Source organism: Neolamprologus multifasciatus, chromosome 20, assembly GCF_963576455.1.
Source record: "Neolamprologus multifasciatus chromosome 20, fNeoMul1.2, whole genome shotgun sequence".
Classification (NCBI taxonomy): domain Eukaryota; kingdom Metazoa; phylum Chordata; class Actinopteri; order Cichliformes; family Cichlidae; genus Neolamprologus; species Neolamprologus multifasciatus.
Window position 1 is genome coordinate 19,047,456 of NC_140458.1, and position 14,116 is coordinate 19,061,571.

The window sequence follows — 14,116 nt, forward strand, 5'->3', positions numbered from 1 at the left end:
GTGTAGTTTTTCTCAAGTTTTCACTGCCAGCAATAAAGCTGCTTTTTAAGTTTACATTTTTGCCTCCGTGAAATCTGCATTTAGGTCCTATTCTGCCTGCACACAGCTGTTTTGTGACATCCCAAACTCGAGAGGTGAACTGAGGTCCACATTCCGAGACAATGTCTGGTAATAGAGCCAAAAAACATGGTTCCTGAGGAACTGAGCCATTTCTGAAGCTTAAGGGAGTTGTGGAAGGTGACAGAGTGCATAGCCTTGGAGAACTGTCTATAATAGTTAGTATAGAGTTATTACCCACTGATAGAGCCAGTAATGAAATCAATGGTGATGTAGGACCACGGCTGTCCTGGGACCATCAATGGACACATGTGGCCAAGAGGACTTCTCGGGTGAAATCTCTAAGAGAATGGCAGTGCTTAGTTTTTTATCTTTAGCTTATTCTTCTCTTTGTGAGAAAATCTGATTGTTAACTAGTTTACCGAAATTACAGTCTGTTTAACTATCTGTAACAGGGTTATCAATGGCTAAAAGACAAGATCCTAAATGAGGAGGGGCACCGCCAGCAGGTGAAGCTAAAGGAGTTGCAGGCAGTTGCTGAAAGAATAGACTGCACTCTTCCCCAACTGGCTATTGGTAAATGAATAACATTACTATATGTATAATAATACACTGGCTTCCCTACATTAAATATTGTTGTATGTTATATTCTCTGCAAATGACTGTAGAAGTAAAAGAAAAAAACATAATAAACATAATACAAAACACATTTGTCCTGTGAAAATACAATGCAGTTTTCTAGAAAACATTATATTTAACTTGATTTGATATCATTGACATTAACATTTTCTCTCTGTGCTGTAAACCCCCACAGCCTGGTGCCTTAGAAATGAAAGGGTAAATTCTGTCCTGTTGGGAGCTTCCAGAACTGACCAACTGATGGAGAATATCAGAGCAATACAGGTATAAATATCTATCAGTTAGTACACAGAACTATAATTGTTCTCAACATAAAATAATACCAAACATGTTCCATTCAGTGTTTGGAGTGCTTTACATAATGTTGATAAACAAATTATCCCCAAACCATCCATCATTGTGTGTGAGAGAGTTTGTGTGTAATGAAAGTGGTTAAAGTTCATAGATCAGAGACTTGTATCATCTGCGTCTGTTATGAGGACTAAGACTAGAAAGGTTCTATAATGAAAACACTATTGTCACCATTTATTAAGTGTGCCTATGCCAAGAGGCACACTTATTACTATTTGTCGGATTTATTATTCTTATTATTAAGTGTGCCTATGCCAAGAGGCACACTTATTACTATTCGTCAGATCTATTAAGTGTGCCTATGCCAAGAGGCACACTTATTACTATTCGTCGGATTTATTATTCTTCTTATTAAGTGTGCCTATGCCAAGAGGCACACTTATTACTATTCGTCGGATTTATTAAGTGTGCCTATGCCAAGAGGCACACTTATTACTATTCGTCGGATTTATTATTCTTATTATTCTTATTAAGTGTGCCTATGCCAAGAGGCACACTTATTACTATTCGTCGGATTTATTAAGTGTGCCTATGCCAAGAGGCACACTTATTACTATTCGTCGGATTTATTATTCTTATTATTCTTATTAAGTGTGCCTATGCCAAGAGGCACACTTATTACTATTCGTCGGATTTATTATTCTTATTATTCTTATTATTATTTTCCTTTTTCCGCCTGAAATTTTGCAGCGAAACTCGCCCCACAGTTTTGAGACAAGGTTCACATATGTTATATCATTTTGTGCGGCTGGATCTGGAATGGTGTGCTATGACTTTTGGTGTTTATGACTTTTATAGTTTTTTAAATATTAATATTTTTGTGCAAATTTTCCCGCGCTTATCTGCCGCACAGTTTTGACACAAGGGTTACATATATTGTATCATTTTGTGCAGCTGGATCTGGACTACTATGCTATGACTTTTGGTGTTTATGACTTGTATAGTTTTTTAAATATTTAGATTTTAGTGCAAATTTAGGCCCATTTCTAGGCCCATGAGAAAGATTCAACTTTTGGCCCCATAGAAACAGACTTCATTTGTGGTGTGTTGGCTCCATCTTTTGGTCCCACTGAAACAAATTTCAAACTTCATTTGTGGTGTGTTGGCTCTCTCTAGTGGTATGTCGGGGTGGTACGGCCTGTCTACCCGTATTTCGATTACCGTAATGACGACAATGTCAACGGCGCGCACAGCGTCGCTGCTTTCAGGAACCATTGGAATTTTTAAGGTTGCGCGAACCATTGAATAGTTACGGTAACCTCAAGGGTGTATGCTTGGTGGAAAACTCCATATCCCACAATTCATAGCACGCCTCTACCGAGTGAAAAAATGGCGGCCACCACTTCGTTTAATATATTGCTTTTATTACTGTTTCTAGGTCACAAAATAAACTTTTAAGATATTTTCAGGCGAGAATGTAGGTGTGTAAACGTCAAATATCTGCTCGTTTTGTCAAAACATCCCATATTAGCAACTTACAATGTTGCTGCTAGCGCAGCTAAGTAGCTAGCGCGGCTAGTCGGCTAGCTAGCTAGCGCGGCTAGGCGGCTAGCGCCGTTTTGCTCAAAAGGATCCGGGCTTGGCTTTCAGTGAGGCGGCTTACACTCGTTTCACCCCCGATCGCTCATAAATAGTCTGTGTCTCAGCTGGACTTATTTTTCGTTTATATGGGCCGATGATTCATTTATTCATTTTAGTAACGGTATAAACAGTGAAAGGTGGTTGTCCAGATGCTGGTCGATGTGGAAAAAATAACAGTTGTTTGGTGGTGGCTAACGAGGAGCTACAACAGAAGGCAGCTAGCCCTGACAGAAAAGGCATGCGGGGAAAGAGGCATGCGGGGAAAGAGACATACGAGGCGGCGAGGCGGCCGCCGATCAACCGGTGGTGGCTAACGCGGAGCTCAATCATGGATCAGGGAAACCGAAGGCAGGAGAAGCAGGCGGCTGCCGGTCGGAGCGTGAGGTGAACTGAATTTCAGGTAAGAAGTTATGAACTGCACTCTACTTGGGTCAGATATAAACCGAGTTTAGGTGTAGTTTATTTTCGTTGTGCTGACTTTTTTCAATCACTTACAATAACAGGTGCTGTGTGCTAGCTAGCACGACAGAGTTTCTATACAGCTGTGTGCGCGCTAAGTTACTGATGTTGAACTTTATGACAGCCTCTCCTGTCATTCTCTCGCTTGTTGAAACTTCAGTCATGAAACTGATCAATGATCGGCTTTTCTCTCTTGTTTGTTTATCGCGCTAAACAACAGCAGCACGTTTAAGCTTGATCAGCTGTTGTTAGAATTCCTTTGATTTTAATTTCTAGTATCAGCTGATGTTTGCTGGAGCCACAGCTGAAAGAAAGGGCTGGTCCGAACCAGGAGATGTCCTTACTGAATCATCAGAGCTGAACTGGTGATGGAGAAACAGGTTTACCTTTTAGGTGACATGAATGAATTGAAGTTATGAACTGTTTCTGAGAGACAAATAACACCAGGATCCTTTTCTAAGTAGCTGACAGCTGGTAACTGTGCAGGGGCGGATCTAGCAAAGCTTTTGCCAGGGGGCCAGGTAGGGCATTAACAGGGAAAGGGGGGCACAAAGAAATACTTTTCTTTCTTACTCTCATATAAAATATTTAGCTTTTATTAAATAGTTATCTGAATCTTACAACCAAAGTTTGTATAATAATACACAAGATTGGCTGTAGACCATTGTTAATCATTCAGAACACTGTGTAAAAATAACAACAAGTGAATGCAAAAGTGCACAAATATTTATTTTACATGTTTGATGTGTGTGGCGGGGCGTGGTCTGCAGTGCCGCTGCAGGAGAGGTGGACCCACCTGAGCGGCATCTGCAATCACGCCTCTCAGGTGTAAAGTCTGTGCTCTCTCGGGTGTTTTTTTTGGTGTGTGTCGGGCTGTGAGATGAAAAGCTACAGCCAGCTGTGTGGGTACACCAACCATGTGTGAAAAGTGGTCAATAAAGTAATGCTACAAAGCGTGTTCATGCAAACATTGTCGGGTCTGCCGTGGAATAATGGGACTTCTGCTCATGAACCTGTGTGTACAGCGTCTGCAAATCGGGGCTGTACGAAGTCACCTCATCTTTACACAAAACTGTAAGCTGCCATCTGTGAGGTGCGAGCGGTGTTTATTTTTACCATAGTTCATGGTGGAGAATGGCTGCTCTGCTGAGTTTTGCTCTCTGTAGCCGTTTGAATGGCAAACGACACTGATTTGCAGCGGCATAGGCACACTTAAAATTTCTTCTGAAATTTTGGCTTTCTAGTTATTGTGTGGATGCTTTAAGGCATCCACACTATTGTTTTCCTGTTTCTCTTTATTGTGTGGATGCTTTAAGGCATCCACACTATTGTTTTCCTGTTTCTCTTTATTGTGTGGATGCTTTAAGGCATCCACACTATTGTTTTCCTGTTTCTCTTTAATCTTTATTATTGTGTGGATGCTTTAAGGCATCCACACTATTGAGTTCCTGTTTCTCTTTATTCTTTATTATTATTATTATTATTGTGTGGATGCTTTAAGGCATCCACACTATTGAGTTCCTGTTTCTCTTTATTCTTTATTATTATTATTGTGTGGATGCTTTAAGGCATCCACACTATTGTTTTCCTGTTTCTCTTTATTCTTTATTATTATTATTATTATTCTTCAAGTTGCGTTCCGTACGTTTTTTCGCCGTTAGAACTACTTCCACAATTTTTATGCTATTTTCACCATTCAAATTTTAAACTATTCTGCTATTTCTGCTAATGTGCGCTATATCTTTTGGTATTTTTTAGCTATTATACTTTTTAAAATATTAAGCTTTTTTCCTTTAATTTGTCCCATTGAAATGAATGGGAAACTTCCGCAATTCTGCTAAAATTTGCTTGTTTTTGAAACTTAACTACTTCCTCATACTTTTCACTTAGAACAACCATTCAAAGTTTAAAATGTTCTCAAATTATTGGGCTATTCAGGTATAATTCAGCTTTTTCAAATCTTTTACCGTTTTATTTTATACCCTCTTAAAGTGTTGAGTTGCAAAATTGTGATTTTTCACAAAATACATGGGTTGTTATGGTTGCTATGCAGTTGGTTCTAAGTGAGGCACTGTAAGGTTTCGCAGTCTTCTCTTCATGTCCGAACAACTTCTTGCTACTTGCTCAATTTTCACTCAACTTCCACAAATTATACATCAAAACGTAGGTATTTTTGCTGGCTTTCAGAAAATGTCATTATCATTGTTGTGGGATTTATAGAATTTTGGCAAATCTCCTCAGACCAACACAAAGTCTGAAAACTCTCCATAGAAAGTCAATGGAGAGTTTGTTCAAAATCACCGCTTGATTTCTGTAATGAGAGGCATATTCGAATCGTCATATCTCCCTAACGAAGCGACGTTAAGACATGAGGCTTGTCCCAGTATATCTTCAGACACTCCTGACGCTCACAATTCAAGAATTATTTTCTCACCTATTACCGTTCTGAGCATGAGTTAGACTTGTTTGAGGGTAGGAAATTTGTCCTTCGCTCAGATTTCTTCAGATTTCAAACTCTGGAAATGAGCCACTTTTTTCTCTCGTCATATCTTTTTGATAGATTTCCACAAAGACCTGAAAATTTCCATGGTTGTTCACCAAAGCCTGCTGTCTCTTACGGTGAAAGAATGATATCGATACTCCAAATAGATTTAGAGTTAGAAAGCGTTGTTTGAGGGCAAGTCAAGGCAGTTTTTGCTTCGCCTCTACTCAGTTATGGTGCATTAGAAGTCAAATATCTTTAATAATTCATATTTTAATGATAAATTGTCAACACTTGAAGATTCCCCCATCTCTGCTGAACAAAACGGTGTAAGAATGATCGTTCTAGCCCCTACGGTTAGGAAATTATGGCCATTTGTTTGAGTTTAGTCCTCACTATGAGAAATAGACTGCAAAAATCCTGCCTCTCTGCTGCGTGTGTAAAAACGGCTGCACCTGTTTTGGCGGGAAAAAAGTACACAGCCTCTCTGATTGGTGGATTCAAATTTAGCAGCTCCCAGGCTGCTTGACTGACCTAAAAACTGGCTTCTCTCTCTTTCTGTGTGTGTTATAGTATTTCTAAATGATAGTATTTCTGCTTTTTATAGTATTTCTGCTAAATTATAGTATTTCTGCTTTTTATAGGATTTGTGCTTAATATAGTAGTTCTGCTTTTTATAGTATTTGTGCTTAATATAGTATTTCTGCTTAATTATAGTATTTCTGCTACATTATACTATTTCTGCTTTTTATAGTGTTTCTGCTAAATTATAGTATTTCTGCTTTTTATAGTATTTCTGCTTTTTATACGAATTGTGCTTAATATAGGATTTGTGCTTAATATAGTATTTCTGCTAAATTATAGTATTTCTGCTTTTTAAGGTATTTCTGCTTTTTATAGTATTTCTGGTTAATATAGTATTTCTGCTAAATTATAGTATTTCTGCTACATTATACTATTTCTGCTTTTTATAGTGTTTCTGCTAAATTATAGTATTTCTGCTTTTTATAGTATTTCTGCTTTTTATACGAATTGTGCTTAATATAGGATTTGTGCTTAATATAGTATTTCTGCTAAATTATAGTATTTCTGCTACATTATACTATTTCTGCTTTTTATAGTGTTTCTGCTAAATTATAGTATTTCTGCTTTTTATAGTATTTCTGCTTTTTATACGAATTGTGCTTAATATAGGATTTGTGCTTAATATAGTATTTCTGCTAAATTATAGTATTTCTGCTTTTTATAGGATTTGTGCTTAATATATGTCAGGGTTCTGGGTCTGAGCAACCCAGGATCCCTGAGCAGTTATGGACTAGTTATATGTATTACTATATATTTTTGGTGTTGCTTCCCCGTTTGCTCTATGCTTGTACATATGTGGAGACACTTGTTAAATTCCCCTGGCTGGTGGACTCCCTCAATCCAGTTGTCCTGGACTTCCTGCTTTCCACCCTCCACCTCCACTCTCCTCCTCAGGCTGCTCACCGGCCCGGACCGCTGGTGGATTCACAGCCTGAGATGCCGGCCCCGACGTCTACACGGAAACGACGTTCGCTCCACCGGCTTTCCTCACCGCAGCCTAATCCACGAACTTCTCAAGAGTCGGCTGTGGTGAGTAGTACGGACAATTTTCCATTTCCCTCCCCATCTGGTTTTGTGTCTGCAGTGGACGAGCCGACAGCGCAGGTAACATCACCTCGGTCAGAGGTCTCCACACCACTCGCTGCTTCAACATCTGCAGCTGTGGCACCGCCGTCATCTCATCCGCCTGCAGTCACCCTTCTGCCATCTTCTTCACCGGCTGCTACGTCGCCACCCGGACCTGCCCTGCCCGAGCAGGAGCTTGGCGAGCCGGAGGAGCTCGCACTGCCCGAGCAGGAGCTCGGCGAGCAGGAGGAGCTCGCACTGCCCGAGCAGGAGCTCGGCGAGCCGGTGGAGCTCGCACTGCCCGAGCAGAAGCTCGGCGAGCCAGTGGAGCTCGCATGCCCGAGCAGTTGCTCGGCGAGCCGGTGGAGCCAGCGCCGCTGCCGGAGGAGCTCAGCGAGCCGGTGGAGCCAGCGCTGCTGCCGGAGGAGCTCAGCGAGCCGGTGGAGCCAGCGCCGCTGCCCGGCGAGCAGGAGAAGCCAGCGCCGCTGCCAAAGGAGCCCGCGCCGCTGCTCGGCGAGCAGGAGAAGCCAGCGCCGCTGCTCGGCGAGCAGGTGGAGCCCGCGCCGGAGCTCGGCGAGCAGGTGGAGCCCGCGCCGGAGCTCGGCGAGCGAGTGGAGCCCGCGCCGCAGCCGGGGGACCTCGGCGAGCGGGAGGAGCCCGCGCCGCAGCCGGGGGAGATCGGCGAGCGGGATGCGCCGCTGCGGGATGCGCGGTCTGACTTTGGGACTGTGACCTGGGAGGGTTTGTTGTTTGTTGTTTTTGCTTGTTTTGGTTCTGGCTACTTAAGAGAGTCTTGGAGCTCCCACCGACGCGGGATCATTGCGTGAGACTCCACGTCAGTCATCCAGTTGTGCTTGGTTAGTGTGTGTGTATATGCCCGCGATTGTATGTGTCCTGACGGCTGCTTCTATTGTGTCCAGAGGAGAGGGGTGGAGTGCCAGACAGCAGCCAGCACGGGGAGTGCTGAGACACGGGAGCGGAGAGCACAAACAGTGGGAGAAGACACAACACGGGAGTCTGGGGAAAGCACGGGAATTTGTTGTTATTTCCACACACTGTAAATAAACGCACTGTTTATACACAGAGCACTGCGCCTGGGTCCTCCTTCCCCACACCCCCGTGACAATATAGTATTTGTGCTAAATTATAGTATTTCTGTAAAATTATAGTATTTCTGCTTTTTATAGTATTTCTGCTTAATCATACTATTTCTATATATTACTGCCAGGTCCCCAGGCAGCCAATCCTCTGTGAGGACTGAGACACTTAGCCCTGAAATTTACATATCAGGGCCTGCACGGCTTCCCAGCCAGCCAATCATATCTGAGGTCTGCCGTTTCTTCTCTCGTCATATCTCAGCAACGGTTGTACAAAGAGCAATAAAAATCGCAGTCAAAGTACACCAAAGTCCGCTGATTGACCCAGTACAAGAATTATGTTTCTAGTCCACCTAGTTTTTGAGTTACACGACGTTTTGTAACTCAGCGCGCCTCTCACCGCGATCTAATTCTGACTGCTCATGACCCTGTCTTCCAGGCGCCCGCTCTCTTTCCCAGTGGCGCAGTTGGTAATGACACGGGTCTTTAACCAAAAGGTCGTGGGTTCAATCCCACATTGGTCAACATGTTTTTTTCCCTACAAATTAATACACTATCACAGACCAGTAATTCATATTCATCATTTATTACAATTCTGCAAACTTTTTTATGATTTTACCAGCTTTTCTAATATGGACCTCACATTCTTGTTAACACTCCATGGCACAAATACTGTTCCCTTTAGGCTCTGTGTATGTGTGTGTGTATCAATATTTCTCCCATTTTAAAGTATTACTCCTCCATAATTGTATTTCTGTTAAATCAAAGTACTTTTACTACATCTTAGTACTTAGTACTGGTAGTAGTACTGCTCAATCATAGTATTTCTGCTAAATCATAGTATTTTTGCCAAATCATGGTTTTTGTGCCAAATCATAACATTTGTGTTATGTTATAGTATTACTACTAAGTGGAGGAATTTCTGTCATGTTACAGTATATGTGCTGATTACAGTATTTCTGCTAAATCATATTATTTCTACTATATTATATTTCTCTTTCTAAATATAGCATTTCTGCTATATAATTGTATTTCTGCTATGTTATAATATTTGTGCTAAACCAGAGTATTTGTGCTGAAACATAGTATTTCTGCCAAATGATAGTATTTCTGTCAAATTATAGTATTTGTGCTAAAACATAGTATTAATTTAAAATTACAATATTCATATTTGATCACAGTTTCTCTGGTAAATCACAGTATTTCTGCTATGTTGTACTATTTTTCTAAATCATAGTGTTTCTGTAATGTTTAAGTATTTTTGGCTAAATATATTCTTTCTGTTATCTTATACTATTTCTCCTAAATTCTTGTATATTTGAGAAGTTATCGTGTTTCTGGTAAGTTACAATATTTCTGCCAAGTTCTGCTATGCTATTGTATTTCTGCCAAGTATTATGTTTCCTCTAAGATATTGCAGTTCTGCTAAGTTATTACTTTTTAGCAAAGTTCCTTTGCTTCTGCAAAGTTTTTACAATTTCTGCAACTTTTCAGCTTTTTCAGCTAGTTTTTGCAGACAGCTTCAGCTTTAAAGCATCCACACTGCATTTTCGCAGGAAATGCAAATTTTTCTAGTTGTGTGGATGCTTTAAGGCATCCACACTATTGTTTTCCTGTTTCTCTTTATTCTTTATTATTATTATTCTAGTTGCGTTCCGTACGTTTTTTGCCGTTGAACTACTTCCACAATTTTTGTGCTATTTTCACCATTCAAATTTTAAACTATTCTGCTATTTCTGCTAATGTGTGCTATATCTTTTGGTATTTTTAACTATTATACTTTTTAAAATATTAAGCTTTTTTCCTTTAATTTGTCCCATTGAAATGAATGGGAAACTTCCGCAATTCTGCTAAAATTTGCTTGTTTTTGAAACTTAACTACTTCCTCATATTTTCACTTAGAACAACCATTCAAACTTTAAAATGTTCTCAAATTATTGGGCTATTCAGGTATAAATCAGCTTTTTCAAATCTTTTACCGTTTTATTTTTATACCCCTTAAAGTGTTGAGTTGCAAAATTGTGATTTTTCACAAAATACATGGGTTGTTATGGTTGCTATGCAGTTGGTTCTAAGTGAGGCACTGAAGGTTTCGCAGTCTTCTCTTCATGTCCGAACAACTTCTTGCTACTTGCTCAATTTTCACTCAACTTCCACAAATTATACATCAAAACGTAGGTATTTTTGCTGGCTTTCAGAAAATGTCATTATCATTGTTGTGGGATTTATAGAATTTTGGCAAATCTCCTCAGACCAACACAAAGTCTCAAAACTCTCCATAGAAAGTCAATGGAGAGTTTGTTCAAAATCACCGCTTGATTTCTGTAATGAGAGGCATATTCGAATCGTCATATCTCCCTAACGAAGCGACGTTAAGACATAAGGCTTGTCCCAGTATATCTTCAGACACTCCTGACGCTCACAATTCAAGAATTATTTTCTCACCTATTACCGTTCTGAGATGAGTTAGACTTGTTTGAGGGTAGGAAATTCGTCCTTCGCTCAGATTTCTTCAGATTTCAAACTCTGGAAATGAGCCACTTTTTTCTCTCGTCATATCTTTTTGATAGATTTCCACAAAGACCTGAAAATTTCCATGGTTGTTAACCAAAGCCTGCTGTCTCTTACGGTGAAAGAATGATATCGATACTCCAAATATATTTAGAGTTAGAAAGCGTTGTTTGAGGGCAAGTCAAGGCAGTTTTTGCTTCGCCTCTACTCAGTTATGGTGCATTAGAAGTCAAATATCTTTAATAATTCATATTTTAATGATAAATTGTCAACACTTGAAGATTCCCCCATCTCTTCTGAACAAAACGGTGTAAGAATGACCGTTCTAGCCCCTACGGTTAGGAAATTATGGCCATTTGTTTGGAGGGTAGTCCTCACTATGAGAAATAGACTGCAAAAATCCTCTCTCTGCTGCCTGTGTAAAAACGGCTGCACCTGTTTTGGCGGGAAAAAGTACACAGCCTCTCTGATTGGTGGATTCAAATTCAGCAGCTCCCAGGCTACTTGACTGACATACAAGCTTGCTTCTTTCTCTTTCTGTGTGTGTGTGTGTGTGTGTGTGTGTGTGTGTGTGTGTGTGTGTGTGTTTAGTGAGAAATAGAGAACTTTACCCTTATTTGGCAGCATATATTATAGTATTTCTGCTTTTTATAGTATTTCTGCTTTTTATAGGATTTGTGCTTAATATAGTATTTGTGCTTGATATAGTATTTCTGCTAAATTATAGTATTTCTGCTTTTTATAGTATTTCTGCTTAATATAGTATTTCTGCTAAATTATAGTATTTCTGCTTTTTATAGCATTTCTGCTTAATATAGTATTTCTGCTAAATTGTAGTATTTCTGCTTTTTATAGTATTTGAGCTCAGTATAGTATTTCTGGTTGTAATAGGATTTGTGCTTAATATAGTATTTCTGCTTTCTATAGTATTTGAGCTTAATATAGTATTACTGGTTTTTATAGGATTTGTGCTTAATATAATATTTGTGACAAATACTGTTCCCTTTAGGCTCTGTGTATGTGTGTGTGTATCAATATTTCTCCCATTTTAAAGTATTACTCCTCCATAATTGTATTTCGGTTAAATCAAAGTACTTTTACTACATCTTAGTACTTCTGCTCAATCATAGTATTTCTGCTAAATTATAGTATTTCTGCTTTTTATAGTATTTCTGCTTTTTATAGTATTTCTGCTAAATTATAGTATTTCTGCTTTTCATAGTATTTCTGCTTTTTATAGTACTTGTGCTTAATATAGTATTTCTGCTAAATTAAAGTATTTCTGCTTTTTATAGTATTTGTGATAAAACATAGTATTTCTACTAAATGTAGTATTTATGCTTTATCATACTATTTCTATATATTACTGCCAGGTCCCCAGGCAGCCAATCCTCTGTGAGAACTGAGACATTCAAATTTACAAATCAGGGCCTGCACGGCTTCCCAGCCAGCCAATCATATCTGAGGTCTGCTGTTTCTTCTCTCGTCATATCTCCGCGACGGTTGTACAAAGAGCAATGAAAATCGCAGTCAAAGTACACCAAAGTCCGCTGATTCACCCAGTACAAGAATTATGCTTCTAATCCACCTAGTTTTTGAGTTACGCGACGTTTTGTAACTCCAAAAAACGGCGTTTTTCGCCTTGCACCGCGATCTAATTCTGACTGCTCATCACCCTGTTTTCCAGGCGCCCACTCTCTTTCCCAGTGGCGCAGTTGGTAATGACACGGGTCTTCATCCAAAAGGTCGTGGGTTCGATTCCACCTTGATCAACATGTTTTTCTCCCTACAAATTAATACACTATCACAGACCAGTAATTTATATTCATCATTTATTACAATTCTGCAAACTTTTATCATTTTACCAGCTTTTCTAATATGGACCTCACATTCTTGTTAACACTCCATGACACAAATACTGTTCCCTTTAGGCTCTGTGTATGTGTGTGTGTATCAATATTTCTCCCATTTTAAAGTACTAGTCCTCCATAATTGTATTTCTGTTAAATCAAAGTACTTTTACTACATCTTAGTACTTCTGCTCAATCATAGTACTTCTGCTCAATCATAGTATTTTTGCCAAATCATGGTTTTTGTGCCAAATCATAAAATTTGTGTTATGTTATAGTATTACTACTAAGTGGAGGAATTTCTGTCATGTTACAGTATATGTGCTGATTACAGTATTTCTGCTAAATCATATTATTTCTACTATATCATATTTTTCTTTCTAAATATAGCATTTCTGCTATATAATTGTATTTCTGCTATGTTATAATATTTGTGCTAAACCAGAGTATTTCTGCTGAAACATAGTATTTCTGCCAAATGATAGTATTTCTGTCAAATTATAGTATTTGTGCTTTTTATAGTATTTCCACTTTTTATAGGATTTGTGCTAAATTATAGTAATTGTGCTTTTTATAGGATTTGTGCTTAATATAGTATTTGTGCTTAATATACTATTTCTGCTAAATTACAGTATTTCTGCTTTTTGTAGTATTTCTGCTAAATTATAGTATTTCTGCTTAATATAGTATTTGTGCTAAATTATAGTATTTCTACTTTTTATAGTATTTCTACTTTTTATAGTATTTCTGCTTTTTATAGTATTTGTGCTAAAACATAGTATTAATTTAAAATTACAATATTCATAGTTCATCACAGTGTCTCTGGTAAATCACAGTATTTCTGCTATGTTGTACTATTTTTCTAAATCATAGTGTTTCTGTAATGTTTAAGTATTTTTGGCTAAATATATTCTTTCTGTTATCTTATACTATTTCTCCTAAATTCTTGTATATTTGAGAAGTTATCATGTTTCTGGTAAGTTACAATATTTCTGCCAAGTTCTACTATGCTATTGTATTTCTGCCAAGTATTATGTTTCCTCTAAGATATTGCAGTTCTGCTAAGTTATTACTTTTTAGTAAAGTTCCTTTGCTTCTGCAAAGTTTTTATAATTTCTTCAACTTTTCAGCTTTTTCAGCTAGTTTTTGCAGACAGCTTCAGCTTTAAAGCATCCACACTGCATTTTCGCAGGAAATGCAAATTTTTCTAGTTATTATTATTCTAGTTGCGTTCCGTACGTTTTTTGCCGTTGAACTACTTCCACAATTTTTGTGCTATTTTCACCATTCAAATTTTAAACTATTCTGCTATTTCTGCTAATGTGTGCTATATCTTTTGGTATTTTTAACTATTATACTTTTTAAAATATTAAGCTTTTTTCCTTTAATTTGTCCCATTGAAATGAATGGGAAACTTCCGCAATTCTGCTAAAATTTGC

At 38.5% G+C, this 14,116-nt stretch overlaps 2 protein-coding genes across 6 annotated transcripts in view; both read left to right on the plus strand.

The window, feature by feature from the left end:
• Positions 1-14,116, plus strand: part of LOC146494810 (voltage-gated potassium channel subunit beta-2-like) — a 148,096-nt gene that overhangs the window by 50,199 nt on the left and 83,781 nt on the right. For 4 of the 5 annotated variants that reach the window (XM_085145092.1, XM_085145093.1, XM_085145095.1 and 1 more), the window contains 2 exons: positions 513-633; positions 872-960. In XM_085145092.1, the coding sequence (XP_085001218.1) occupies positions 513-633; positions 872-960 (210 nt within the window). Of the gene's footprint in view, positions 1-512; positions 634-871; positions 2,766-14,116 lie in introns of all 5 variants that reach the window. The other variant, XR_014871422.1, reaches the window with a different exon arrangement.
• On the plus strand, positions 6,645-11,618 carry LOC146494811 (uncharacterized). The gene is made up of 2 exons (XM_085145100.1): positions 6,645-11,386; positions 11,419-11,618. The coding sequence occupies exon 1, from the start codon at positions 7,555-7,557 to the stop codon at positions 8,044-8,046; it is 492 nt and encodes a 163-aa protein (XP_085001226.1). The 5' UTR covers positions 6,645-7,554; the 3' UTR covers positions 8,047-11,386; positions 11,419-11,618.